The sequence below is a fragment of the Pimephales promelas genome, chromosome 3, assembly GCF_988280905.1.
Source record: "Pimephales promelas chromosome 3, fPimPro1.hap1.1, whole genome shotgun sequence".
NCBI classification, from domain to species: Eukaryota; Metazoa; Chordata; class Actinopteri; order Cypriniformes; family Leuciscidae; genus Pimephales; species Pimephales promelas.
The window spans coordinates 17,244,070-17,271,161 of NC_142771.1; the positions used below are offsets into that span (position 1 = coordinate 17,244,070).

The following is a 27,092-nucleotide window of genomic DNA, read 5'->3' on the forward strand; positions in this document are numbered from 1 at the left end:
ATTTTCATTTACGAAAACATCATTTTTAAAAGTCCTACTTTAAACGGCTTTTAGTAGTTAAATTGCCACAGGAACGTCTTCAAACAGTAACTACATTTAACTTATCTCTTAACTAAAAAACAAACGACTGGTAAATAATTAGTTTCGCCAGTCTTCTCTTGCATGTGCCCGGGCTTTACGATGGAAACGCTCGCGCTGGACCGTTCAATCCACAAGCAAATGTCTAAAAAACGATATTCGAAACATCTTCAATGCATCGATGCGCATAGAGACATGCTTCCCTGTTTTTCTGCTCGTTGCAGTCGCAGTGTCCCCGTGTGCCATGTGAGTTGTCCCGCAATTAGGACAGTGCTGCACGCACAGGAGCGTGATGGGGTGTGTCGTCACCGAATGTACTGCTGCGGATGCGCGCGGTCACCAGGCTGGTCCACGTGTGGGGGTGATGTTACGACTAGTGGAACAGTAAACTGGGAACACCGGCGCTCTGTTTTCTTGGAAAGTGAGTAGCCTGGGTCAGGGTCTATGGTCAGGGTCATTCATGTGAACATCTCAGCAGCGGTCTGAGGTAAACAATCTATTTGAACGTGCATTCATACAGACACGATACGGTATAGTAGGCTTATAGACATAATTTGACTTTTTAAAATAATCTCTAGAACATTTTTCCCCAAATATGTTTTTATTAGGCATACTCGTGGGCATGCTATTGTCAACAAGTAGCCTATTGAATCACATGTTGAATTGTAAAATTTGACTTGGCATACTACTATGAATTTCCCTGTTGCCTTTCTTTACAACTCAATAGTTGCTCAGCTGCACGATTTTCCTCATTTGTTCGACATATGTGGTCTCGGTAATTTATGACTGGTTAAACGTAGGCCTATAAATGATGATAATCGTGGTCTTGTTCATCACATTTAAGAGGCTCTACTATTTAAGCTAGCTTTATTTACTGTGGAGGCTATACAACAACAACAAAGGGTTAAAAACTACATTTAAAAAGTCATAAAAAAAATCCAGTAACTGAAGGACGTGGAAACTGGTTTTGATGTGTGCTGTAAAGCTGGAAAAGGAGTAGAGAGTGAGGACATAAGAGATTAATTTTAGTATAAATCAAACATTTAGAAATCAAATTCTGAATAGTATTCTATAAATATTATTATTATAATATTCTGTGTAGTTCAAAAAGGTCAGATATATCAACTCACATGGCCCTGACATTTAATGTTTTGCATACACCTTTATAATATTGATAAGTCTTATCATGATAAATTGTTGGCTGTTATTCCGGGGATTTCTTATCCACTACTTAATTACCCTGTGGGAAGTTAGTTACAAAAAAACATTGTCCTATAAAGCAAAAACACCTTGTTGATCAAAATTTTTACAAATCTTTACACTAATGAATCATAATCTTGCTGTTTACACGATATTAAAGAGTCCTACTTGAGTGAGGTTCAGTGCTGAACTTGATGTAGTCCTATTGTGAATGACAATAGCATTAACCTGGCAAAGAGTGCGATCTAGTGGAGAATAATAATAATTACAGTTCTATTTTGTCATCAAGATCTCAAACTCCCAGTTCATACTGTATTCACATTATAGACATAATTTCCATTTATTCCCATAAAGTCTATAATTCCCAGTTCACCCTCTTATCAGTCTGGTCATCACAGGGTCACATTTGCTATGGGTCTTTGCTACATTTTTGACTGAAGACAGTTCAATCCCGCTCCCAGAGTTTACTGCAGTTATTATGCTGGATGATATTGTCATCGGCCACTATAACGCAGATGAGAGAAGTTTTGTCCCTACATCAGCGGAAGATTCTGTTAATGTCACCGAGCAAATGACTATATCAACAGTCTGTAAAGGCATACACGAGGGCATGAAAACCAAAGCATGCCACTTAATTGATTACTTAAATTATACAAGAGGTGAATATTCTCTAATAGTCTTGTTTTCCATTCTCTCGCGAGTGTGGTAAAATAAGTATTTTCATTAAGATCTGACCATTATATTCATGCACTACCGTTCAAAAGTTTGAAGTCAGTAGGATTTTAGGCTAATTAATAGCCCTTCTTTTATTGTATGAAACGAAACGAGGTTTGTGTTGTGATCTGCTCAAGTCTACTTATTGTTATTAAGTGAGGTAAAATATGTACATTTATGAATGTTTTGATTTTCCCCTCCCTCCTCAGCAGATGTGCAGTCTGAAGAGGCACAAACTGACTGACCTGAAAGAAAAAAAGTGAAAAACATTGATTAAATATTATAAGAAAATAAGACTTATTTGAAGAGAATGTTGTTTTAGTTAGCTACATTTATTTATTACAGACATTTTAATGATGCATTTAGGCTTGCAAGGTTGTTGATTTTTGTTTAAAAAATATTTTCACAGTATTCTTATCACACACAGATTTCGTCTGTTATAGTATTGAATATTTCAGTATTTTTTTACAATATTTGTAAGTTTTACAAAAGTATGCATGTGATTCATATTAATGCATGTATACACAATGTAACTTAACACCCAACAGTGTATTTCTATTTAGCATGACTGTTTGCCAGAATGTATTGTCAGCTAATCAACCACCAGAACTCACCAGTATTCATTTAATCAGGTAGTAGGCTAGTACTGTATATTTATTAATTTTTTAAAACTGTTTGAATTTTTAACATTGAGCTTATAAACAAACATGTGTTGTATTTTGTCTGTGAATTCATTATAATCTCTCGGTTCATACTTTCACTCATATTTGCCGTAATTTCGCAACTGTCTTGTAAATCTGCAGTGCATCTCTGCATGATGTCATAATGCAAACCCCTCTCAATCTCAAACCCAGCCCGACTCGCGCGCCATGAAATGTTGTTTTCCGGCGTCCAATCAGATTCCAAATGCACCGCGCATGCGCTGCGTGCGCACATTCAAACTAAATCGGAAAGTGGGCTAAAGGAAGGCGATAGGTGAGTTTGGGCGGGTTCGGGGGACAATTTAAATAACATTTATGCAAAATGATAAGGAACTATTTGGTCGGTGGTAGCGATATGCTCCCTATATTTAAATATGTGGCATGATTGCATGATATAAAATGGCGTCATTGTCGCTCATGAGCAGACGAAGGGAACTGCTGAATTTGTTTTGCTCTAACGTTAGATCTAAATTGATGGAGAGTGCCTGTGCCCAAATAATTGCTCATGCATGAGTCTGGAAAAAATGCCCTCCCCGAAACAGTAAACATAATGCATGGGATGTATTTATTATAGACACCAATGCACATTTAAGAGATGGTGCAGCAGAGTAGCTTATATGCATTATTTTTTTGGAAATGTGATCAGACATATTTTTTCTTTAAATTACATTCCTATTCTTGGATGTCTAGCTATCAGAACCATTTAATCAGATTCAAGCAATACATCAGCCCCTTATCAGTCATTGTATGCCTATATTTCCATTTTTGCTTTGCAGCCTATTTGTGTTATCCAATTTAAGATTAGATGTCTTACTTTGTTGAGTAAAATGTGTGGTCAAACTCTGCAATAAAATACCTTATTTTGTTATTTCCTCCTAGAATGGTTATAGAAAAGTAATCTCAAAGACACATATCCAGCCTGTCACAAATCCTCCTCATCTGTAGAGGCGGGTGTTGGTAAAATATCTCCAACTGGAGCAAGTCGAAAAGACTATGCAATCCACTGTGTTCACAAGTGGAGGACACAGACTGGACACAAGCCTCAGCAAGAAACCAGCTGGAGTCTATGAATCCTTGGCTGGCCTGAACAAGGAAAGCTGCAACATTGCCACAAATGTGCTGAGCACAATCCACAACATTGAATCAAAAAGCATCACCTACACAGCCAAGCAAAGATTAGTCATCAGAGCGTGTTGAGCTGTCCTGACCAATCTCCAGCTGGGAACCTCGGGCAGGGGGAGAACTGGGAGAAGCCGGAGACCTTGACACTCCCGTCAACCAAGTAGATGGGGGCCGAAGGTTCCCCGGTCAAAAGCAAATCACTGTTTTGTCCGGCCAAACACAACCACGTGGGGAATATGGATCCTGTGGAATCAAATGGCAGCAATCAGCGGAGAGATGCAGGGCTAGTGGGGGCGATCGTGGGGGTCCCCTCACCAGAGAACAGTCCCGATGGGATGAAACGTAGGAATGTGAGGAAAGGCTCAGGCCTTGTGGACACTCAGACCAGCTGCATCCGACAGATCCTGCTGCTGCAACTGGAATTGATTGAACAGCAGCAGAAGCAACTGCACAACAAGAGCAAAGAGATTGATGACCTTAAAGCTGAAAAAGAGATGGTATGCTAATAGTATTGCACTTTTTCTTCTCCTTTTATGAAACGCTTAAATCAAGTGTTAAAGTGGGCATGTTCATAGTTTCCCACTTTTCTTATTTCGTAACACTTGTTTCACTTGTTCACCTAAACCCAATGCTTAAGACATAGCCTAACACAGGTGTGTGTTTGTAGCTAATGGCACGAATCATACGCATGGAGCGCCGTCTGCAGATGGTGAAAAAAGATGGAGCAGAATCCCGTCCTTCTCAGACTCATCGTCGTAGGGAACCTGAGGCCGAGGCCACTGCCTCAGACGACGTCCAGCATCCTGAGGGGCGGGTCCAAACCCCAAAGCAAATGCACTTTGGAAGAGGAGGGAAGAGCCTGAAAAGGTATGATCATGATTTTTTTTGTTGAAATATTTTACTAAGTTCCAAACCTGTATGACCTTCTTTCTTCTGCAGAACACAAAAGAAGATATTTTGAGGAATATTGGTAACCAAACAGTTTTGGGTACCATTGACTTCAATTGTATGGACAAAAAAACACTGAGATATTACTCAAAATATCTTATTTTACATGAGGGTGAGTAAATGATGACAGAATTTTCATTTTTGGGTGAACTATTCCTTTAACATTTGTTCAAACTAATGTGCTCTACCTAATGAAGTTCTTAGCATTTAATTGATACAACTAAATGCACCCTAATTTTTCCCCCTCTTGAAGGAGGTTTCTTTTCCAAGACTCTCGGATGGATAGGTCACGACGTGGGCAGCCCAGGTCACCACAACCACCATCACGGGAGGGCCCAGATCTGAAAGAGGAACCCCAGGAAGAGATTGGGCTTGAATTGTCTCGTTCGGAGGAACTGCCCTATCTGGCCACCACAGAGATGTACCTCTGCTGCTGGCATCAGCCGCCACCATCGCCGTGGCAAGAATCTTCACCTGTACATGAGGACACAGTTGCAGGTGGGGAGACATTTATGTAATCTCTCTGTTAATGATTTGAATTATATATTGAAGTATAAAGATGTTCAGATTTATCATTGTTCTCTGTATGTAGTTCCATCCTGGCGGGAGAGTATCTTAGAGCCTTTAGGACAGAAAGAGTCATCAGACATCCCTGAGGTTAGTAAGAACTGTGAGCATCCCAATATGCAGTGTTTCATTCAGTGATGGATAGGGCCGCACAAATTGGGCAGGGGGGAATCTAATTCCCCCTCCTCCCCAAAAAAAAAAAATTATCATAGCTGATCATAGCAACATGGATATGTTGCACGAGCTCTGCAATTCGGCCATGTTTATTTATATAGCACTTTATACAATAGATTGTTTTTCATGTTTAATATGGTAAAGCAGCTTGATTTTAATCAGTGTCTGTCAGTGTCTCATTTGATAAGAAGTACAACTTAATTTTCTACTATAAAGCAGCTCTCCAGTGTGTTGATGTTTTCACTTGAGTTGGTTCGTGGCACTGTGTTCCCAAATGCACATTATAAGCAACCCAAACTCAGAGCAGATGAAAATGGAGCTGTATTTTCTGCGAAATGATCCACTGAAAACACCAAATCATGAACTGCTTGTGCTGCATAAATGTGCATTTAATTACATTGCAGCTTTTGTGAATTGATAATAGCCATATTGTTTTCTTTTTTTTCAGTGAATCATTCAGCCCTAGTAATGCATCTAAATACCTTTCTTCTGTGCAGTGTCTGGATGATAACGTCTTTCTGAAGAGACATTCAAAGCTTGAACTTGATGAGAAGAGGAGGAAGAGGTGATGCTTGTTTATTTTTTTCTTTTCTTGTGTGTAGTGTCCAGTAGACAAGAGCATTGTGAATCTATTTCTCTAATCTCGTCACCTTTTCCAGGTGGGATATCCAGCGTATTCGGGAGCAGAGGATGTTTCAGCGCCTGCAGCAGAGGATGAACCGGAGAAAGGTCATTCAGGAAAGCGAACCAGAGCTGCTCTCCTTCTATCCAGACCTTGAAGATGGTATGTAAGCGGATGGATTCCCCCCCCCCATGTGCCTTGAAAGTATTTGGTCCTCTCTTTTAATGTGCTTATTTTTTGTGTATTTCCTCAGTTGAGTCTGTTATGGTGACACCCTTTTTGCCAGTGGTGGCTTTTGGAAGACCTCTTCCCAACCTGAAACAGCAGTAATTTAAAAATACTTTTTGTTTTGCACAATGCTTATAATGTTTATTTTGATATCTTGATTTTTAATTGCAAAATTTAAAAGTAATTATTTGTCTGTATTTCAACAGAAACTTTGACTTGCCCTGGTTGGATGAGCGTAGTCGATGTCGAGCAGAGATGACCAAGAAACGGACGCCTCATCGGACATGTCGCAAATGAAACCATCGTAAGGAAGTTGCTTCTTTCGTACCGTCCTATGCGCTGAAGCAAAATCTTGCCCTTGTGTTCTTATCTCTCATACTCACCTAGATTGTGGGGGGCTCCCTAAAATCCCCTGCTTGGCATCCATAAGAAAATGTGTTTTGCTCTATAATGCCTAAGAAACAAGCTCTCCCAACCACACTCCCATGATCATAATGCTGAATTTCACTTTCACGACCAAAGCTTACCCTAACACATCAAGAGCTGCCGTAAAAAATATATATATATATATATATATATATATCAAAACTATGCTGCATTTTTGTTGATTGTGTGTGAGTTCTCTCAGTCCCATAAAGGGAATGCAACTGGTTAACTGAAGTCTCTGTTGTAATATAAGGTTTTGTTCAAAGAAAATGTGTAAGATACTTGTAGCTAAAGAAATTATTTCAAATATTAAAATGTCATATTATGGATATGGATGTGCTGTGTCTTCATGTCTTTTGTTTTTAATGACTCATTGTTCTGATTGCTAAATTACAGAATTCTAATGGACCTTTATGTTTTGCTAGAACAAAGTGTACTGGAATGGGATGCAACTGGAAGCCAGTGGAATGAGATCAGAAGGGGTGCAATGCAGTTTCCTCGTTTTTTTTCTTCCATAAATCTCATATGCTCAGCTGCAGTGTCTTGGTTCAAAATTGATGCAAACAAATCAAATCACTGCAGTCATTAGTTTTAAAAGTATTAACCTATACCGTGTGTGAGAAATGTGTGAAATAAGAGGTACGTTTTTCATAACAAAAAGAACTGCGGCAAGTTCTGTAAATGTAAAAAACAAATAGTACCGCCATGATGCATAGTAAAATATACCTTACTAAATACACACCATATTTGTGTACTGTGGTGCTCCATTGAACTTCAAAGAGCACAACGGCACCTTTCCAAAACAATATATATATATGAAGAGTTTAGATGCAAAAGCCTCTAAATGCCATTTGAAATTTTCTTCTTTAATGATGATTTTTATCAAACTTGTATATTTAAGTTCAGTAATTTCACTTAAATAACAATTAATAGGTAATTATCATTGCCATTTAAGTGAAATCACTGAAGTAAAATATACAAGCTTGCAGGGGCGGCTCGCCCATAGAGGGCACTGGGGCGCTGCCCTCCCTCCGACCTGTCTGTCTGTTTTTTTAATATATATTATAATTTATCATTTTGAAAAATAATCTGTGTTAATTATATGGCTAATAATGGTTTTATTCAAGTGTTTTGAACTCACCAGAATGATATTTGCATTCACTTTCGTTACTTTTATCATGTTGGTGTCTTCTCAGGGCGCCAGTTCGCTCAGCCCCACAGTGCTGGAATTTAAGCCAATGGTTCCCCGGTTGCTATGCAAAAAAGTTTATATTTCGCCAATCAGCGTCGTCAAATTTTATGGTTTGGGGGCGCTGAAAATATCGCCCACAGTATCAGATTAGGGATTAGCGCGCACCGTGCACGCGCACCACGGGACATTTTTTTACCTCAGATGAGAGCAGAATGGCAGCACCAGTGACGTCGAGTGGAAATAATGTAAAGTTAGTCGTGGGAATTGACCTGTCTGTCTCTGTCACTCACTCACACACACATAAACACTGTTTCACACACATTTGATATTAAAATAGTAAAGCAATATTAATACCTGTGTGTTTGCTTTGTTTTTTGATGTTTTTAAGTTCTGAGCTAGATTACTGTGTTTCATACTAGTTAAAATCAACTTTCTTCTCATACTTGGGTGTCACCCTCAAGAATGTTGCCCCACCCTCTCTTTCAGAGCCTTTTCTCTCTCTCTTTCTGTAGTATCAACACATTGTTATCCATTATCCAATTGTCAATTTGTCAAAAATATGTAGTCTACAGCTGGGGATTGATTAAACTAGATTGTTGTATTACCTATTATTTTTTGTATTACCTATATTATAATTTAGCAATATTATGCGTTTTTTGTCAGCACACAGAGCATAATAAACATGCAACTTGTTCATTATCATTAACTGTCAAACTGTTATTATTATTATTGTATTATTTGACCATTGGTATTGACTGGTTTAAGTTATTTTATTGGTATAGGTAAGGGCATGGCCTAAGGCCTAAAATGCACCAGAATGCAGGAAATCACATCTACTAAATTCAAAATTTTCTGGGGGGGGGGAGTCCCAGACCCCCCTCTTATTCAGCCCCCCCTCAAATATTTTTCACCAGCCGCCACTGCAAGCTTGATAAAAATGATCATTCTAGAAGAAAATTTCAAATGGTACTTAGAGGCATTTGCATCTGAACTCTTCATATATTAAAACTGGTTACAATGATACTTAAAATGTGTTTCGTACTGAACTATATGTCAAGGCAGTGCCGCGTGGTCTATTTTGTTTGTTTATTTTTTATTTATTTTTTTGCCTCAAAAAATGTATTGAATTATCACTTTTTTACCTTGATACTGATACTGAAAATAAATCATACTTTACTATTATCATGTACTTGCCTAAAAAAACCCCGAAATGAATGAATGCATATTTCACAACAAAAGGAAACCAGTGATGTAATATGGTTTTAGACCGCATTGTGTTTGTTACCAACCAGGTTATTGTAGCCCGTGGATTCACAGAAACGAAACCGCGCAGAAATTAATTTCTCATTCGTCGTCACGTCACTGACTGAACTACCCATGCTGGAACTACCCACTGGCGCAACTTAATTATTTTGCTTCCAAAATATTTTATCCACAAATGTAAAACTATGAGAGTTACCCCCAATTTTTCTCACTTTCAAGAAGATGTTAAGATTTATATCAGAACCTTACCTCTTGTAAAAAAGGCTACTAAGACTTTGAATGTATACTCAGAATTTTTTTTTCTATTTATTTTAATTTTAGTTATTTATTTATTTTTTAATTTTTTTGTGGGGAGTATAGTTTTTACATTTTTTACATGAAACTTCCTCTTTTTTAATTTTCTGATTTTCTGTTTAAGTTATTTTTATTATAATTTTTTTGTCTTTCTCTTTGAATTCCAATGTGATGTAATATGCATCAATCCTTGAACCTCTGGTTCTTGTTTGTGATTTAAAGCTTTTTACTTTTGTATTATGTAAATAAATTTTTAGTAAATAAAAATAAATAAATACATAAAAACTACCCACTGGCGCGCGTCTCCTCCTCTGACGCACAAGAGGATATGACGAATTTACGAGCCCCCACAATTCCCCGCGCAGATCCGCTTTCCTTTCCTTGAGAGTTAAGATGGCGGACCGGCGGCGACGGAGACGGCGCGCCTCTCAGGACAGCGAGGAGGAGGACGAGTCCGCCTCGGGCTCCGAGAGCGGGAGATCTTCCTCGGCCAGCCGGAAGCCTCGCGGAAGAGATCCCGAGCCTGTCGAAGTGCCAGTGGAGCGCGTCGCCACTAAAAGAGACGATGAGTCGGAGTGTGTGAGTGTGTGGCTATAAATCTGCTTTTATAATCAGGGCCGATCTGAGTGTGTTCGGGCTGTAAGTGTTTCAATCGCTCTAAACACTTTTAAATGTGGGTTAAGACGTGATATAAACGTAGACGATGATGTGGGGTTTTCGTCTCCAGCCTTTGATAGATGTTCAAGTGTCTAACGACGTTAACAGTCGCCTATTCCTAGCCCTTTTGCAGGGGTCCTGTACAATCAATGATGTGTCTATGGTAGCCTACTGTTTAATGTAAATTTAGTGCTTATCTCCTTTGACCTTAAAATGACTAGCGTTCCATCATTTAACCCAGTTGTTCTCCATCCTGGTCCCGGAGGTTCCCCATGCCCTTCATGTTTTAGATGTCTCTCCTCTATCTTACACCCCTAACTTAACTCATCAGCTCAGTAGGCTCACTGTTAAGGAGACCACTGAGACGTCTAGGACCGCCAGGAGTAGAGCTGAGAAACACTGATCTAACCTGATATTTAATTCTTGCGTGTAATGGCAAGTACATCTGGTTGGCTTGAAGATGCTGCATAAGTCATTTAAGTTTTTGATAAGCAAATCAGATGACATTTGTGAATCCTAGATATTTGGCTTCTGATCTGGTCTGTCTCTGGCTTTGTTGTTCCGCAATGAGGAGCAAGATCTGCTGACCATGAAGAGGAAGTTCAGCATGGTTTTTAAACTGGATGTTATGAACCATCAAGTTTACCATTGTTGGTAATTCTTGGGTTGGAGATGTAGACAAGGCTTTTGTTGATTAAGTGTGCTTTGTTTGTCTGGATGTTTGATTCTGATCTCTTTCTATTAAGGAAAGTGAAGATGGCGTTGGTGAAGGTGAGTGTATATCTTTCACTTCTTTTTTTTTGTGTGTGTGACAACAAGCTAGCAAGTATCTGCTTTCAAATTATGAACTGCTGCCACTTTGTGGACCTGTGATTTCATGTTATTAACTGTCACTCTTGATGACTAGTTCTCTAGTCATGTTATTTGCTCTCAGAAATGAACAGACTTGCTGAAATGGCTGACTTCTTTTCTTCAGCAGTGCTATCAGACTATGACAGTGCTGATCTGGAGGAGAATGGATCGCACACGGAGGTAAGTCTCTATGGCAACACAGTTTGGGGGGAGGACTCACTCGATCAGTTCTGTTAAAGACAATGGCGTGATGAATCCACACAGATCCAGACGGGGCTGTCAGATCGCTTGCTGGGGTGTGTGTGGGGGTACAGAATGTCTCCGTTACAGGCAATTTGGGTTTTTGCTCAGTCATTGTGAGAGCACTACCATTTTTTTGTGGAGAATTTGGATTTGAGAGTGTGATTATGGTTTAATTTAGTTGTTTTAAATGTGAAGCTGGAATGGACCTGCCTAATTTATGATCCAGAAAGAACTGATTTAGAAGAGACTCGGCTGGGAGAGATTTTCGTAAGCATAAATGTGGTTTGCTCCTCTCTCAGGGCATTATGAGTACTGCCAATGCCGAGCCCCATGCTGTTAGTGCATCTGTAGTCCTCGTCTAATTTTAGTAGACCTGGAATGGTGCACCGTCCACACTTTTTGCTACTCTTCATCCTTATGCAAGTAGCATTTTGATAATTGCAGGACTTGTCATTAGGTAATTTAGGCATATTAGAGAGCGCTCGGGATAATTGGTTGTGGCACCTGGCAAGTGGACTTGGATGAGGGTTGTAGATCTCAGCTCACCCGGTTCAGTCTTGGATGCTGATGTTCACTCCACTTTGTTTGGTGTCCTAGCAACCTGATCGTTCAGACAGACCTACGTAAAGCTGGCTTTCATTCACTGCAGACAAACACAGACTGCTCAGGGTTTTCCGAACGCTGTGTTTAGGGGAGATTTCAAAAAAAGGGAACAGCCATGAAAAATGTGTATTTATTAAGCTGGGAATGATTTTGTTTTGTAATAACATGTGGTATACCATGTCTTGTGGTGCAGATACTATATAAACAGTGAAAATAAACACATGAGATCAAGAATGTTTTGTTAAGTATTCAATTTACTAAATTCCTGAAAAATAAAAATGTGTGTGTATATATATCTTGTACACCCCTATTTCTGATTCAGTGAAATCAATTGATTATAGTACTTCTCTAAAAACAACAACAAAAAAACAAATATTATTTATTAGATTTAGCTTTTATATATTTATGTGCTTTTGTCATTTTCTATTTCCATTTTTATTCCAGCTTTAGTAATTTGGGTACTTAAAACATATTTCACTTGGGCAACATTTCTAATTGAGTTTTTCATATTTATATATTTTTTTTCCATCCTTGTTAAATGACCAAAAAAAATTATTTTAAAATAGGTTTTCATTTTTCTAATGGATTTTTTTTTTGTATTTTTTTCCCTGGTTTGAATATGCGGATATTTTTCATATTTTAAGGTTGCCCTTGTCGTAGAGTAATCACACTTAGTACAGAGTAATATTAATTGTCAATGTGTTCTTTTTAGGGTTATTTGCTTGCAATTATGCATAGTTTACTTTCGTTTCTCTTGCAAGTACATGTAACATGTAACAAGCACACTGTAAAATAAAGCGTTACCATTTGTTGTTGTAGTTTTGTGGTTCTAAAAATTGTGTGAACATTTTTGGTTTGTCTTTCCTGACCTGGGAATTTGGTGTTTGTGTTCCTCTCAGGGAGGAGAGGATGAGGAGGAAGGAGAGCATTTTAGTGACGACGAAGCCTCACGTCCTGCTGCAGAACCAAAGCCCGCTGCAGATGCTCCGACAGAAGAGCTTGTTGAAGCGGAAGAGAGAGAGAAAGTTGTCAAGGAAGTTAAAACGGATGAGAAGGAGAATCTAGCCGGGGAGCGACAGAGTGGGGATGGACAGGTATGGAAGAACAGAGCATTGCATTTTTTTTATAAACGATTTATGATGAGCCAATACAGTTTGTTAATATACAGTAGCCTAGCGAAGGACACGGTGAGCTGCTGCGATGGCCTCCAAAATAACTTGTTGGATATAGTATGTGTATAGATTCTTATGTGCTATGCGTTTGAGATGTGGTGTTTTCCTCAGTGCATACCTTGCATTTCACTGGTAGATTCTCCATCTGTAAATGTTGAAGTCTCCACTAAACTTCACAGACTTTAGTAAACGAGCACCATATTTGTTGTCAGACATTAAATGTGCCATGTAGAATTGTAAACCTACAAGTAAGTGTATTTTTATGACGGCAGTAACTGTAAAGTAACTAATGTAATAGGGTAATGAAATGCAGGCTAATAATCTTAAACTCACATTAGTTAATGTATTCCTTTTACCTGTTAACGTTTTAGTCTGTGCTTTTGTTTTTTAGTTTCAATTGTAATTTAGTAATTATAACTTCAGCTTTAAAATCCATGGAAGGCCATTTAAACTCTGTATTACCAAGAACCTTTAGTTTGAAACAAATAAATAAAACTGCCACACTGATGTTCTTAATTGTAAATTATTTTAAGCCAAAAGTTAAGACTCCTAAATGATTACAGGAAAGCACAGAGGACCCTGAGAATAAATCAGGAAGTAAAGGCCAGAAGCTGGATGATGATGAGGACCGGAAGAATCCAGCTTACATCCCCCGAAAAGGCCTTTTCTTTGAGCATGATGTGAGAGGCCAGGCTACCGAGGAGGAGAGGTGAGAGGACTATAAGCTACTCTAAAATCATATTATAATGAATAGAATTAGTTTAAGATGAGTTTCAAGTGTTGAATTTTTCTATGCACTCATGTCACCAGGCCTAAAGGCAGACACAGGAAGTTGTGGAAGGATGAGGGCCGATGGGAACACGACAAGTTCCGTGAAGAGGAGCAGGCGCCAAAATCCCGCGAAGAGCTTATCGCTCTTTATGGTTATGACATCCGCAACGGCGCAGGGCAGAGTGATGGACGATCGTACCGCTCCCGAAAACCCAGGTGAGGTCATGTTTATTTCTTTGCCGTTATTATTAAACCGTGGTTTACGGAACAAATTGTGTCTCTGATAAAAAAAACAACAACTATCTGTTAATGCTATAAACTTCATAGAGAGCCTTTACTTGCTTCAGTTGCTATTTATTTTTAGATGAATTAAACACTCAAATAACAAATTGTATGTAAACTGCACATATGGCAGTTTTTGCATTTTTGAAACTCAATTTTGTTTTTACTCCAATTCATTGTTGAAATATAATCGTTTACACCCAGGCTGTCATTTGAGATATTTTAAATATTTAGGCTAATAGTGCATATTTAGCGAAAGAGTTCATTTCTCTGCCTGAATAACAAGCTGTGGACACTGAATGAGTTGCCAGAGGTAGGCTAAATATAATTCTACAGTGGGATATTGTTTACAAGCTGTTTTTACTGATGTCTTTCCGCAGTTGAAACACTGAGCGAATACACAAGATGTAATATGTTTCAGTAAGTTGTACCGTATCTTTCAACATGCCTTCAAATGTACATAAATTTTTATTAGGAAGCGATCGTGTTCGCTCGCGCTGCTGCTTAAACTGAGTTGCCGATGTAGTGATCTGTCATGCCATATTTAAGAGCGTCAAAACGCCATTTGGTTGAATTTCGTGATAAATTTACATGATTTGAAAATGTTTTTGTTTAAAACATTTTTGTTTCTTATCGAAAGTTCTAAAGCGCGGTTTGGCTAAAACATGTTTTTGTCTTGTGCACATATTTTATAAAATCTCAAGGAGGAAAAATTTGTTTTGTGATATAAGTGAGGTCAACCTCAACTATTGGGGCTTTCGCACCAAAGGAATCTTTTCATAGTTCCTGGAACTATTGGTAAAAGTACCTGGATGTCACGCGTTCGCACCCTGGGAACTAGGAATGATTTGAGGAAGTAATTTAGCTCTTACTTCAGAGTAGGGACTAAACCAGCTCTATAGGAACTATCTGTGACGTTATACGTGGATTGACCTAAGGCACACAAAGCCATTTTTAAAAAAGCTATGTAAACACGGATTGTAGCCTATATGTTTACTCCAGAAACTAAAAATATGAATTTGGGAAAACAGTGATAGATGAGCCTCGTCTTAACCTTGACGCTGTGGAGAAACCTCAACTTTAGGGTGATCAAGCTGAACATGATCATGTATTTCTGCTCAGTTAGTGACACTGGGCATAAACCACATGGCACACGCTTATAACTTTTCATATACGGTCTACTTAATGTATAACAGTTTAATCTAATGACTTATTAGACAGATTGTAAACTTAATGAACACGGAGAACACAAGCACTGTTTGTTTGCTGTGGCGTTTTTAGTGCCATCAAAATAAGTCACAACAGCGAGTGGTGTTTGCGTCACTTCAAAGTTCCTACTGGCATTGCGAATGCAACAGGAAAACGTTCATAGGGGAACCATTAGTTCTCGGGGAACCACCCTGGTGGCCAGTTCCTAGAACTATCCGATGCAAAAGCCCCTAATGGGCCAGGGCTGGGCAGGGCAGAAGGGGCTATTCTGTTGGCTATTCTGTTCTAAAAAGTATCAGTGTTTAAAAAAAAAAATCAAAAAAAAATTCTGAATATTAGAATGATTTCTGATGGATCATGTAACACTGAAGAGTAATGATGCTGAAAATTGATCTGTGATATCATTACATTTTAAAATGTATACAAAAACAGTTTTTTTTTTTTTATTATAATTTTCTCAATTATTATTATTTTTTTTTTCATGTTTCATTGCAGATATTCTGGTTCACCCAGTCGGGAGCCTAGGCGCCACCGTGACGGAGAGAAGTCTTTGCGTACAACATGGCAGGGGCCTCCACCTGGCCACCGCAATAGCCCTCAATCTGTTACCCTACAGTCAGGTCCACCTCCTGCTCCCCCTGCAGCACCCAAATCCTCTGGGCGACCCTCGACTCAACCTCCGCAGCGCAGCTTCCAGGGCAGTCGACCCTCGTCGGCCCCCCACAGGACAGAAGGTCGAGGATACCCAAAGCCTAGTCTAGACGGCCCGCCACCTCGAGGTGTGCGGCCACAGCCTGGGGAGGGTGAAAGGGGTCCGAGGCTCAGAGGCCGTGGCTCACATGCTGTTCATCCTGACCGTAGCCCAGCCGTGGTGGTGGAGGACATCCGCAGTGAGGAAGAGGAAGAAGAGGGTGAGATTCCAACAGCCACGACTACATACACCGCTCACCACTACAAGACGGAGAGAGAAAGGGTTCCGTCACCACGAAAGCAAGATCCAGGCCCAGTGATGGACGGGGGCAATGCAGCCGGTCAGGTGCGAGAATCGTCTCCACCTCAGGAGAGGCCGGTGGAGAAGAAATCGTACTCTCTCGGGCGGAGGGCTACGCGAACTCGACCGTCTGATCTCAGTAAGCAGGCGTCGTTGGATGACTCTTCGCCCACGGTCCAGCAAACCCCAGCGAAGAGCGAGTCGTGGCAAGAGCAAAGTGAAGCAGGAACACAAGGTGGATTAACAGGGCTCGACCAGGACCTGGCCCGCCTTAGTCTGGGAGGGCAGAACTGGGCCCAGAGCCCACCCTCATACCTGCAGGCTGAGATGAGAGGTCATCATTTCTTTTTCTATAATTATAAACCATTTTTAAGAATCTTAAACCATTTTTTAAAAGTGGTTCTATATATCTTGCATTTTTGTCCCTAACAGGCATCCGTGGATCCATGCACATGGCAGGAGGCCCTCCACAGTACGGAAACATGGAGGATCTAGTGAGTTAGCTGGTCCAGCAATAATTCCCTACAAAGTCTAAATAGAATTAAAAATCCATGCACCATATTTACTGCGATAAAAGTTGCATTTAAAGGTACTGCAACTTGCATTGCAAATAATATAATTCATGTCAAGTATGCAAAAATGAAACATCCAACTGTGCGCTTTGCATACATGCAAATAAATGTATCAAGGTTTTGAACAGAATTATCAGTTCTGAATTCTGTTAAATTTAAAGGATTTGCTGTGGAGTGAGGGGAACTCACAATTTGTGTTTATAATGTTTGTAAAGGTACCACACAGCTGCAAGCTCGCGTTTGTCTGGGTCCATTTTGAGTGCAACGCCTACATCTCAAAATCTTTTTTAAAATGTCTGTTGCACTCAAATGAACGTCACAATACGGAAGAAAAGATGGGTCTCGGTTTTCATTTCATCACCACTTTAACACTGATCATATGTTCCTCAGTAAAGGCCAATTCAGCAAAAAATGTCAAATTACATGAAAATGATTCTCACCTAGATCAATGCACTGCTGTAATGTACAAAGGAACTCAATTATAGAGTACAATTAAAAGAATGATGCAGGGTGAATGCACACTATGCATGTGGCATGTAGGGTTTCATCAAAATATAATTTTTATAAAATAAAAATGGATGCTGATTAGAGATACATTACAGCCTTGCATTTCATCAGTTATTTCTTGTTCTCAGGGTGTTGGTGGTGGCCGGGCTAAGCGGTATTCATCACAGCGCCAGAGGCCAGTTCCTGAGCCTGCGCCCATGCACATAGGAGTCATGGAGGGCCATTATTATGAACCTAGTGAGTGCAGTACTCCTCTTTGTCTGTAGAGGGAGTTGAGTCACATACATGTCCTAAATTCACGTACTGAATGTAGTAATTATTCATGATATATTTTTATAAAATCATGCATGAAAGATAACTATCATGTCTTCGTGCAGTGTCTTTCCAGGGACCAATTTATACGCATGGGGACAGTCCAGCAGCCCTGCCCCCTCAAGGCATGCTTGTTCAACCTGAAATGCACCTGCCACACCCCACCCACCCCGGACACCCAGGTGAGAGATGTGAACAACTGCTTGAAGTTGACTCTTTGCTATCGCCGGTACACCATTGTTGGTAACGAGATATATATAAAAATTCAATGTAGCGTTCTATTTTCATTAAATTGCACGTGCATCGCCCTTGGTCTTTTCACATATCACGTCTAAAAACGAGTGGAATGCTTGGCTGTGCTGCTTTCTCCTTTCCTAAGCCCTTGCGCCTATCACGTCAATGCACGGGCGGGCTTTAGCGGGTGCATTATCTATAATATGTTATGATGAACTGTTGTTCAATGAACAGTTGAACTGAACTGAACTGAACTGAAGATGAGTTGTTCAAAGCGTTTCTACGGATGCTGATTGTTAGAAGGGAGCTGCCTGATCTAGGGCTGAACGATTAATTGCATTTGCGATAAAATCGCGATATGATGAAACTAGGGCTGGGCGATATATCGAGTATGTACGATGTATCGTTATATTTTTTGAAACGATATGGAATGAGGCAATACCGTTTATATCGATACAGTAGTTTGATATGAGCACATCTGAAAAATACCGGAGGTTGCAGTGTGAGCTGCTGCAGTGAAAGTAGCTAGGCTACGTAGTACAATTTGTCCTAAACATGACACAAGCTTATATTAATTGCGTCAAAATCACTTTGATATAGTTAACAAGTTTAAGGCAGCTTGCCGCCCTGTCAAATGCTCTGACAGACACTGTTGCTGACTGACAGATATACTTGCGCTGTTTAATGCATTTGAGATGTGGTGCTTTCCTCAGTGCTCAACTTACATTTCACAGGTATATTCTCCAACTGTAAATGTTAGAAAGTAAAGCAAATATGTCCATTTCACAACAAATATGTCCATGTCAGAAGAGGACGAGCTTCTGCAAGTGAATCTCCGCTAAAATTCATGCTTCCTTGAACGAGCGCCGGCGCACGCATGCGCGTGAATAGTACTACGTAGTACGCAATAATTCTGACTAAAATAAACATATTGCTAAAATATTTGTTGTTGGAGAAAATAAATGTGCCATATGTGGAATTTTAAACCTACAAGTATATATTTTTAATGAAAGTGAAAGTGATTATAATGGGGTAATCAAATGCAGGCTAATATAATTAGTTTGTGCGTTTGTTTTTGTTTTTATTTTCATTTTTAGTTTAGCTTTTAGTCAATATAAAAACAAAAGCTTTTTGCACATAATATATTGCATAGCCTATATTATATTTGTTTCCATATCCTTCAATATCAACATTGTTTGTAGGATATCATTGGGCCGAATGTGAATATATATATATATATATATATATATATATATATATATATATATATATATATATATATATATATATTTTTTTTTTTTTTTTTAAATATAAAGATTTTCTTTATCTAAATACAAAACGTAGAAAGTACCGAGATATATATCGTATATCGCCATTTGACCAAAAAATATCGAGATATGATTTTTTGGCCATATCGCCCAGCCCTAGATGAAACGCGATTTTGTAATCGCAAGAGCTGCGATTATACTGGTCACTTGACACGCGAGAGAAAAGCAGTCTGCAAGATAAAGCATCAACTTGCCATGCTACATGGTCTGGCATTCAGAAAAGAACAGTTTATTGTGTTATTTATTCTCTCCTCAACAATCCTGGATCGATTCAGAGAATTTCAGAATCGAGTATGAGCTTAGTTTTTAAACACACGCGTGATGACGAATCTGATTCTGAATCTGCTTGCTTCTATTTTCTCGCTCTCTCTCTCTTCCTCACTCACACACACGACACCGCTCGAACCTTCCAAAACATAGTAACGTTATTTCATAAAGTTCGGGATTGAACCGAATTACAAGGACATTCGCGGGCTTCATTGAACAGGTTTTGCCGCTTTGCTTGATGTCATAACGTTACACTTGCAGTGCGCGTTCTCTCCCGCGGGAATTTTCCTTACAAATGCTTCAGCATTATTTATGTATTTTGGAATGCAGTTGGCTTATATATTAAAACCATGAAAATCACTAAGAAGGCTGCTTTCATTTTAAAATACTAACGCGTGCTTTGTGAAGAACGCTCGTGCATGCGGCCGTGAGCGACTCATTGGTAAATGTACTTGCATGTCAAAATGCTTTTATGACGCGAAATTAATGTAAACACGGTCAGTTATATCTTAAACCAACAGGACAAACCACATTTACAATTTCAAAAGAGATATATGCATTAGTGTGAATGCAGCTTATCGTATCTAAACTGAGGGGAAATCACTCCAGCTCTTGAATGAAAAACATTCAGACAGCCTACTTTTAAATACAGAGACCACTCTTTCTTTATTGCTTGTAATGTTTTTTTTTTTTGTTTCTCTTTATTTACTAGCTTTTATATTTTGAAGCTATATTATTTTATATAGCCTATTTAAAATTCTTACCATGTAATTGCTTTAATTAAATGTTTTTTTATATTTATTTTTTTAAAGTATGTGTTTTTACACATGTAATTGAATACATATTTTAAGAGTTATGAAGATTAATTAATAAGAAAAAAAGTAGATCGGATCATGAGCTATCTAAAGATTCCCATCCATACTGTACAATGATTTATTGCTTGTCTTTGTCGACTAATACAGAAGGTAAATAACTTTTTTTTTAAATCGCATATTAAATCGCAATATTGGTTGAAAAAATCGCAATTAGATTATTTTCCAAAATCGTTCAGCCCTAGCCTGATCTTATCCACAAGTTTCCGAGGGGCGCTCCTGTAAAAAATAAAGTGGGTGAAACTTCCGGTGACGCGGCGGAAGTAGCATTCCAATGGTATTTTGTGTGTTAGTTAGCGAAGAGGCTAGCTGTTTTTCTGAGAATTATTTTACTATTTAAAGACGCAAATCTTTATGAGAGATGTCGTTACGGAGCTCAGGGACAACATGCGCTGTTCGCGGTTGTATGTATAACCGGACTAAACTAATTTAGTGGCTTAAACGTGATTGTTTTGAACATAAGCTGAAAACGAAATCACAGTGATCCTGCCAATGACTGAAGTTTCCATCACCTCCCAAAAGACAACGAATCATCCCGTGTACATTTGTTTAAATTCTTAATATTCTATAAACTCTATCAGCATGTGATTGGCTGTTCGCTACTGATGTTACACCTAAACTCAGGATCAAAGCCTGTGTTGACAGAATACCAAATGTGCCAGTTAATGTATTCAAGTAGCACATTCATTTATAATTTTGAATAAACTCCAAAGCACAATGACTAAGTGTGTATTTTTTTATTTTAATTGTTTGTCAGCTCGCACAACTGTCTGTCAACATGCCTTGATCAGTATTGATTATTAATAATGTTATTATAATACTCCCAATCAACTACTGCGGAGGGTAAAGGTACTGTTATTTCACCCTTTTGAATTTCGTTGAGGTTGTGTTCCCACATCGTTAGCTAGTTTGGATCGCTATAACTTGAATGACTGTCTCAACTGTTGAATGAACGAGTGTCAAGCATGTCAAGTAGCGCATTGTTTACTTCAAACCGGAAGTCGCGCCCACTTTTGACGCAAGGCCTCATGGGGCGTAGGAAACTTGTGGATACTGACTGATTTCTCTCTGGGGATGTGTACAGGAGTTCTCAAATAATTTTGTCTGCTTAAACCCTGCCCCTTTCTTATAATCGAACAGCATGCTCGCAATCAGATCTGCCTTCATCCAAACAACCAACGGATAGAACCAAGCCCGTAAATTTAGATCTGTCTGTCTCTGTCGCTTGTGTATGATTCCTCATTTGTGTTGTTAATACTCCAAAAGGAGGCTTTGATGTCATTTCAACATTAATGTTTCAAATTTTTTTCTGTTTCAGGCTTGCATCCGCACCAGTCGGGAGGGCCCATTCCCAACCCAGCTCTTTATGCTGCCCCACCCGTTTCTATGTCACCTGGGCAACCGCCTCCACAGCAGCTGCTACCCCCACCCTTCTACCCTCCACCAGGTGTCATGACCTTTGGGAACACCAACTACCCGTACCCAGCCGGAGCTACGCTACCTCCAATGTACCCCAACCCCCAGGTGAGCCTGTTTGTCTATAAATAAGTGTTTTGATACTTAAATATTTAATATACTTAAATAGACTATAAATAGTTGCTTCCTGTGATCAGTGCTGGGTGAAATGCTTAAATTACTGACAGAACATTTATTCCATTGTTTATTGACATGCTGTGTATTAAAACAATATTATTTCAGGGTTTCCCAAACTGACTTTTCTGAAGGAACTGCATGGGGTTTGTAAATGTTTGTAAGTCTTAAATGATAAATCAAAATAAAATGCTTTACTAAAAGTATGAAATATTTTACTTATCCTGTGGATTCTCAATTGTGTAATTATAGCTGTCTGACTAGAGCCGGCCTGTGTGTGCCATTTCAAACTTAAATATAGGCTTATCTGGAAATATAGCCTAAGCTATAGACTTTTTTTATAAAGGAAAAATGTGGGGGATAAAATCATTTATGAATAATTTACTTCAATTTGTAAGTATTATTACAATAAAAAGTAACTAGTCTTATGATCATTTTAAAACTTAGACTAATTACAACTATTTTCTTTTGTAATCTGATTCCATATAATTAGTCACTACCCAGCACTGCCTGTTATACTCCTAGTGGACTATCTAGATTTTTGTACACCTCTGCATGCTTGACTTCCTTCTGTGCGGTGTCACTCTCTTCAGGCACAGTCACAGGTCTACGGTGGTGTGACGTACTACGACACGATGCAGCAGCAAGCTCAACCCAAACGTTCCCCGCCGCGACGTTCCTCTCATCCTGTTACAGTCAGACCTCCCCCTCCTGAGGTAACAGCATATTACATTCAGCAAGGAGAGCTCAATCAGGTGATTTCTAAAGATGCACATTGCTACCATATTGGTTGCCTGCTGTATGTACTATTGTTTGTTCGGTATTGAATATTTTATTAATGATCATTTTCTCTGCTTAGACGACCTAAAATGAATATGTTTTTCATAACGCAAATTTCAGTCACAAAATACAATTGTGCTTGCTTGCACCAAGATAAACTACTACTAAAAAGGAATATATATATATATATATATATATATAACGATTTTATATATACATTTATATTTACTAATTAATAACTAATCGTTTTTTTATAAGTGTGATAGAATGGGTTGCCACAGTTTACATTGCATTTCTGTAGAGTGTTATATTAACAGCTGATGTTCCATCCATCAGGACCAGAGCAGAAATCCCACTGAGGAAATCCACTCCTAGCTGCCAGGGGGCGAGGAGGCAACGTGTCCGGACCAGCACCGCTTTTGTATAAATTGAATTCATCATTTAGGTTTTGCCTTTTAGTTGTTTTATTATTATTTTTCCCCCTTGCTTAGTTTCACTGTCTTCATCCAAGGTTCTGTTTGCAGGTGGTTCCTTCCTGTTGTACTTCCATTCATAACAAGCGAAGTGTTTTAGCATTGTTCAGCTAGGAATGAAATATGCAGTCTTAAAACAGCGAGACATTTGATTTTTCATTAGCTCCTGTATTCCTGATGCTGACGGACTAATTGAAATTAGGCGGCTGGACATCGAGTGGTTTAGTTGGTTCTCTTTCTTTTAAATTGCCTTTTGCTGTGTTTAATTAAAAAAGGAGAAAAGCACCACAACAAACTTCAGTATGTGTAAAGATGGACCTGCATTTTTAATTGTGAACGAGCGGTTAAGAGTCTGAAATCAGCCAGCGAACATCTGTCGTATACCTTCAAATGCACAAATCAAAGACCTTTTTGGGTCAAATGAATTCCTTTTCACGTGTCTTGTCAGTTTGAGACCGCTGTATCATTCTGACTGCGTAACTTGGCGTGATGGTGCTAGTCCCACTTCAAAGTGGTCCTGAACCCCTCAAACCTCGTCTTTCCCCGTCGGTCTGGCTGTCCCTTGTATCTCTAACATTGTACTGTTGAATTCATTACTGTAATTCTATCGAAGCGAACTTTGGATCTTGCCAGATACTGACCTACTTGACAGTGGAACTCGCTTGATTAGCTTTCTATTGTAAGTGTACATATTAAAGTATATTAAAGCCAGTGGTTTAACGAATAATACTAAGAACTAATCATTTACGAAATGCTGTCAATATGAACAAAGCAAGCAGGGAAACCTAGCCACGCCTCTTTGACTTTGAATTCATTTTTTAAAAATTAATATGCAGTTATTCGTTTGTTTTTTCTTTTTTTATAAATAGTTACGTTTGCAATTGTTTCTTTTGAGGCACACTGTACAGGCATGCATGGTTTTATAGATATATTTCTTTGTGAAAGCAATTCTAGATGGTGACTTTGGCTGTGAGCTGTTATTCTTTGCCCCACTGTGGGAGTGCTATGAATGCATCTTTTTCAATGGTTCCCTTTATGATTGTTTCCCAAATTAAACCTAACAGTATAACTGAGATGTCGTTGTTCCCTGCGTTGTTTAGACCTGGCTTGTAAAGACTATTAGAAGATGTTGTATTACTTTCTATGCCTTAAAGAGTTCATTGGTTTGACATATCTGTTTTTGTTTGATTAGACCTGACAACACTGTGAGGGCTTGTATGTTTCATAGATGTTTGAATAATATTAAGTGTTTCATTTTTTTTTTCCAATTTGTTTTGTGGAGCAATGTCAGGAGATGAAATTAAACAAGAACTAAATATATCATTCAACTTGTCCCGGCTATGTGGCTTGTTAATCATGAATTTTTTTTTTTTTTTGTTACTCGATGCACTTGTTTTTATTGTATACCATATAAGCTTTTTTTAGGGTTTAATTTATGCAGTGTCTGAAATTGTATTATACTTAAATCCACATGTAGCATTTGAAAATGACTAGAATCTAGGGCTGTCAAACGATTAATTGCGAGTAATCGCATCCAAAATAAAAGTTTGTCTTTGCGTAATATATGTGGGTGCACTGTGTATTAATTATTTTGTGTATATAAATACACACACATGCATCTATATTTAAGAAAAAAATATTATTTATAGATAAAATATTTATATACAATATAAATCTATATACATGAAAGTATTTCTTAAATCTATTCAAGCGTGTGTGTGTATATATATATATATATATATATATATATATATAATTATACACAGTGCACCCACATATATTATGTAAACAAACTTTTATTTTGGATGCGATTAATCATTTGACAGTCCTATTAGAACCAATAATTTGTAAGTATTACAAGTTAATTTGTTTTATTTGGACAATCATTTTACAATTTTTATATCAGCCATTTATTTGTTTTGTCCATAAATATCAATGTACATAGGTTTGCCTAGTTGTTACTTCCATTTTGCATTAAATTTTCAAAGACATTTAAAAATCCAGGTAATACATTATTTTAGTACCACTCACCTAAGTAACAGTAAATTAAGCATAATTACATGCAACTATTCCTCAACCAAACCCTAACCCTATATTAGTACATGTAGTAAATTAAAATTACTCGGTACTTAAATATGTACATTGTAACAGTGACGCCCTAAAATGGAGTGTAACCAAAATCAAATATAAGCAATATTATTAGTGGTATTCTAGTTAGTAAATGCAGAGAATGGTGGACCCTGCGTTTGTCTACGTTGCTGCCTGTGGTTGTGTGCTAAACTCAGACTTTGCCAAAAGCGAATTCTGCCTTCTGCCGTATCAAACCCTGCCAAGAGAAGAGTGAGAGAGTGATGCCGCCGGAACAACGCGCCTCAAAGCTACACTTCAGCCAGCACGAGCGCCGTAGTCGCACTGGGATTTTAATATTCGTTGGAGGTAATTTGACGTTTTCCTTTGGATTTATTGTGTTTAACTTGTTGCGTTTGCAACTGTTATTTAGAGAAATAAAAATAAAACTTCTGTTTTCCACAGGCCGTAACTACGCCTGTGCAAAATCATACGGCTTAGAGACTGTTTTCTACAGTAAACATGCATTGCCTTTTTTAAATATACGAGAAAGACTTGATCGTAGACCATTTCAGCAATGTGAAACCAAACCAAAAGTTTTATTCGGCACAGAAAAAGTTTAGTGGCGTCGTTGTCAGTGCTTCAGAATGTCCACTTGAGGGAACTAGTGGCTTTATTCTTCAGTGCTGATCTTTCACACTTTTCCACACAAACCGCACTCAGTCTTCAGGCCTATAATAAATACTGTGGTATAGCTGAACGTTTGTATATATATATATATATATATATATATATATATATATATATATATATATATATATATATATGTGTGTGTGTATAGTTTTCATCTCCCTTAATGCATCATGTTTCCTTCTGGAGCATCATTGAATGTTTGAACTTTTTTAATAGTTGTGTTTGAGTCCCTCAGTTGTCCTCAGTAGGAAAAGATGGATCTCAACTGCTGGAAAACTGAAGAATTTGCAGGACCTGAAGGATTTTTCTGAAGAACATTGGGCAGTTTAACTGCTCAGGCCCAACAAGGGACTCAAGAAGAACCATCAAAAACAGTCATGGATCATCCAGGTAACTACACCGTATTAAGAATCAAGGGTAGGCTATGTAAACTTTCAAACTTTAAAAGTTCAGCTATTATTTTGTCTCGTGTACTATATGTAACTAACTACATCTTTTGAGCAAATTATCTCATTCAGGACAGTACTAAATATATATATATATATAGCTGCAAGCAGCAATTATCGGGACCAAGCATAAAAAAGACAATAAGACATGCTATCATGGATGGGAGTGTCAGACCAACTGCACCAATGAGCAATAAAACATTTAAAGATGATTTTAGGCAAAATGGCTGAAAATCATACATACAATAAGTAATAAATATGATTTAATGGATTATCACATTCAGTGGTGCAGTTATGAAATGCTTTACTGCTGCGGTATACGAAAACGGTTTTATCCATCAACACAAAATCCATAACTTATAGTCGACACGGTCTGGAGATGATACGATTCAATTTTGGTGGAAATTGGACAAACAGTCTAGGGGTTTGGAAAAGTAGGTAATGAATGAAAATAACCGTTACTACTAACCGTTTGAACTAACTAACCAGCACTAACCGTTTTCGTGAACGGTTTGAGTAATCAACTTGAATTCTATAACTTTTTGTCGGCATGGTCTGAAGATGATTTGGGTTAATTTTCATGAAAATCAGAGCAACCGTCTTGGACGAGTTCGAAGAAATAGGTTTTTCAAAATGGTGGAA

The 27,092-nt window shown here is 38.4% G+C and overlaps 2 protein-coding genes across 4 annotated transcripts; both read left to right on the forward strand.

Moving 5' to 3' along the window:
* The first annotated feature begins 1,483 nt into the window (after positions 1-1,483).
* msl1a (MSL complex subunit 1a) lies at positions 1,484-7,109 on the forward strand. The gene is made up of 10 exons (XM_089128393.1): positions 1,484-2,624; positions 2,847-2,967; positions 3,573-4,312; positions 4,483-4,682; positions 5,017-5,261; positions 5,356-5,420; positions 6,002-6,069; positions 6,164-6,288; positions 6,380-6,452; positions 6,561-7,109. Exons 3-10 carry the CDS (start codon positions 3,980-3,982, stop codon positions 6,649-6,651), a joined length of 1,200 nt encoding a protein of 399 aa, XP_088984519.1. The 5' UTR covers positions 1,484-2,624; positions 2,847-2,967; positions 3,573-3,979; the 3' UTR covers positions 6,652-7,109.
* Positions 7,110-9,899: 2,790 nt separating this feature from the next.
* casc3 (casc3 exon junction complex subunit) lies at positions 9,900-23,400 on the forward strand. 3 transcript variants are annotated; one of them, XM_039686546.2, is made up of 13 exons: positions 9,900-10,108; positions 10,933-10,957; positions 11,163-11,218; positions 12,784-12,978; positions 13,620-13,765; positions 13,867-14,043; positions 15,814-16,643; positions 16,742-16,803; positions 17,517-17,625; positions 17,766-17,882; positions 21,720-21,925; positions 22,585-22,746; positions 23,108-23,400. In XM_039686546.2, the coding sequence occupies exons 1-13, from the start codon at positions 9,923-9,925 to the stop codon at positions 23,144-23,146; spliced, it is 2,310 nt and encodes a 769-aa protein (XP_039542480.2). In that variant the 5' UTR covers positions 9,900-9,922; the 3' UTR covers positions 23,147-23,400. The 3 variants fall into 3 exon arrangements, with proteins under 3 accessions (XP_039542480.2, XP_039542481.2, XP_039542483.2); XM_039686547.2 differs by having other exon boundaries at positions 11,166-11,218; XM_039686549.2 differs by having other exon boundaries at positions 22,585-22,707; positions 23,108-23,287.
* Positions 23,401-27,092: the final 3,692 nt, after the last annotated feature.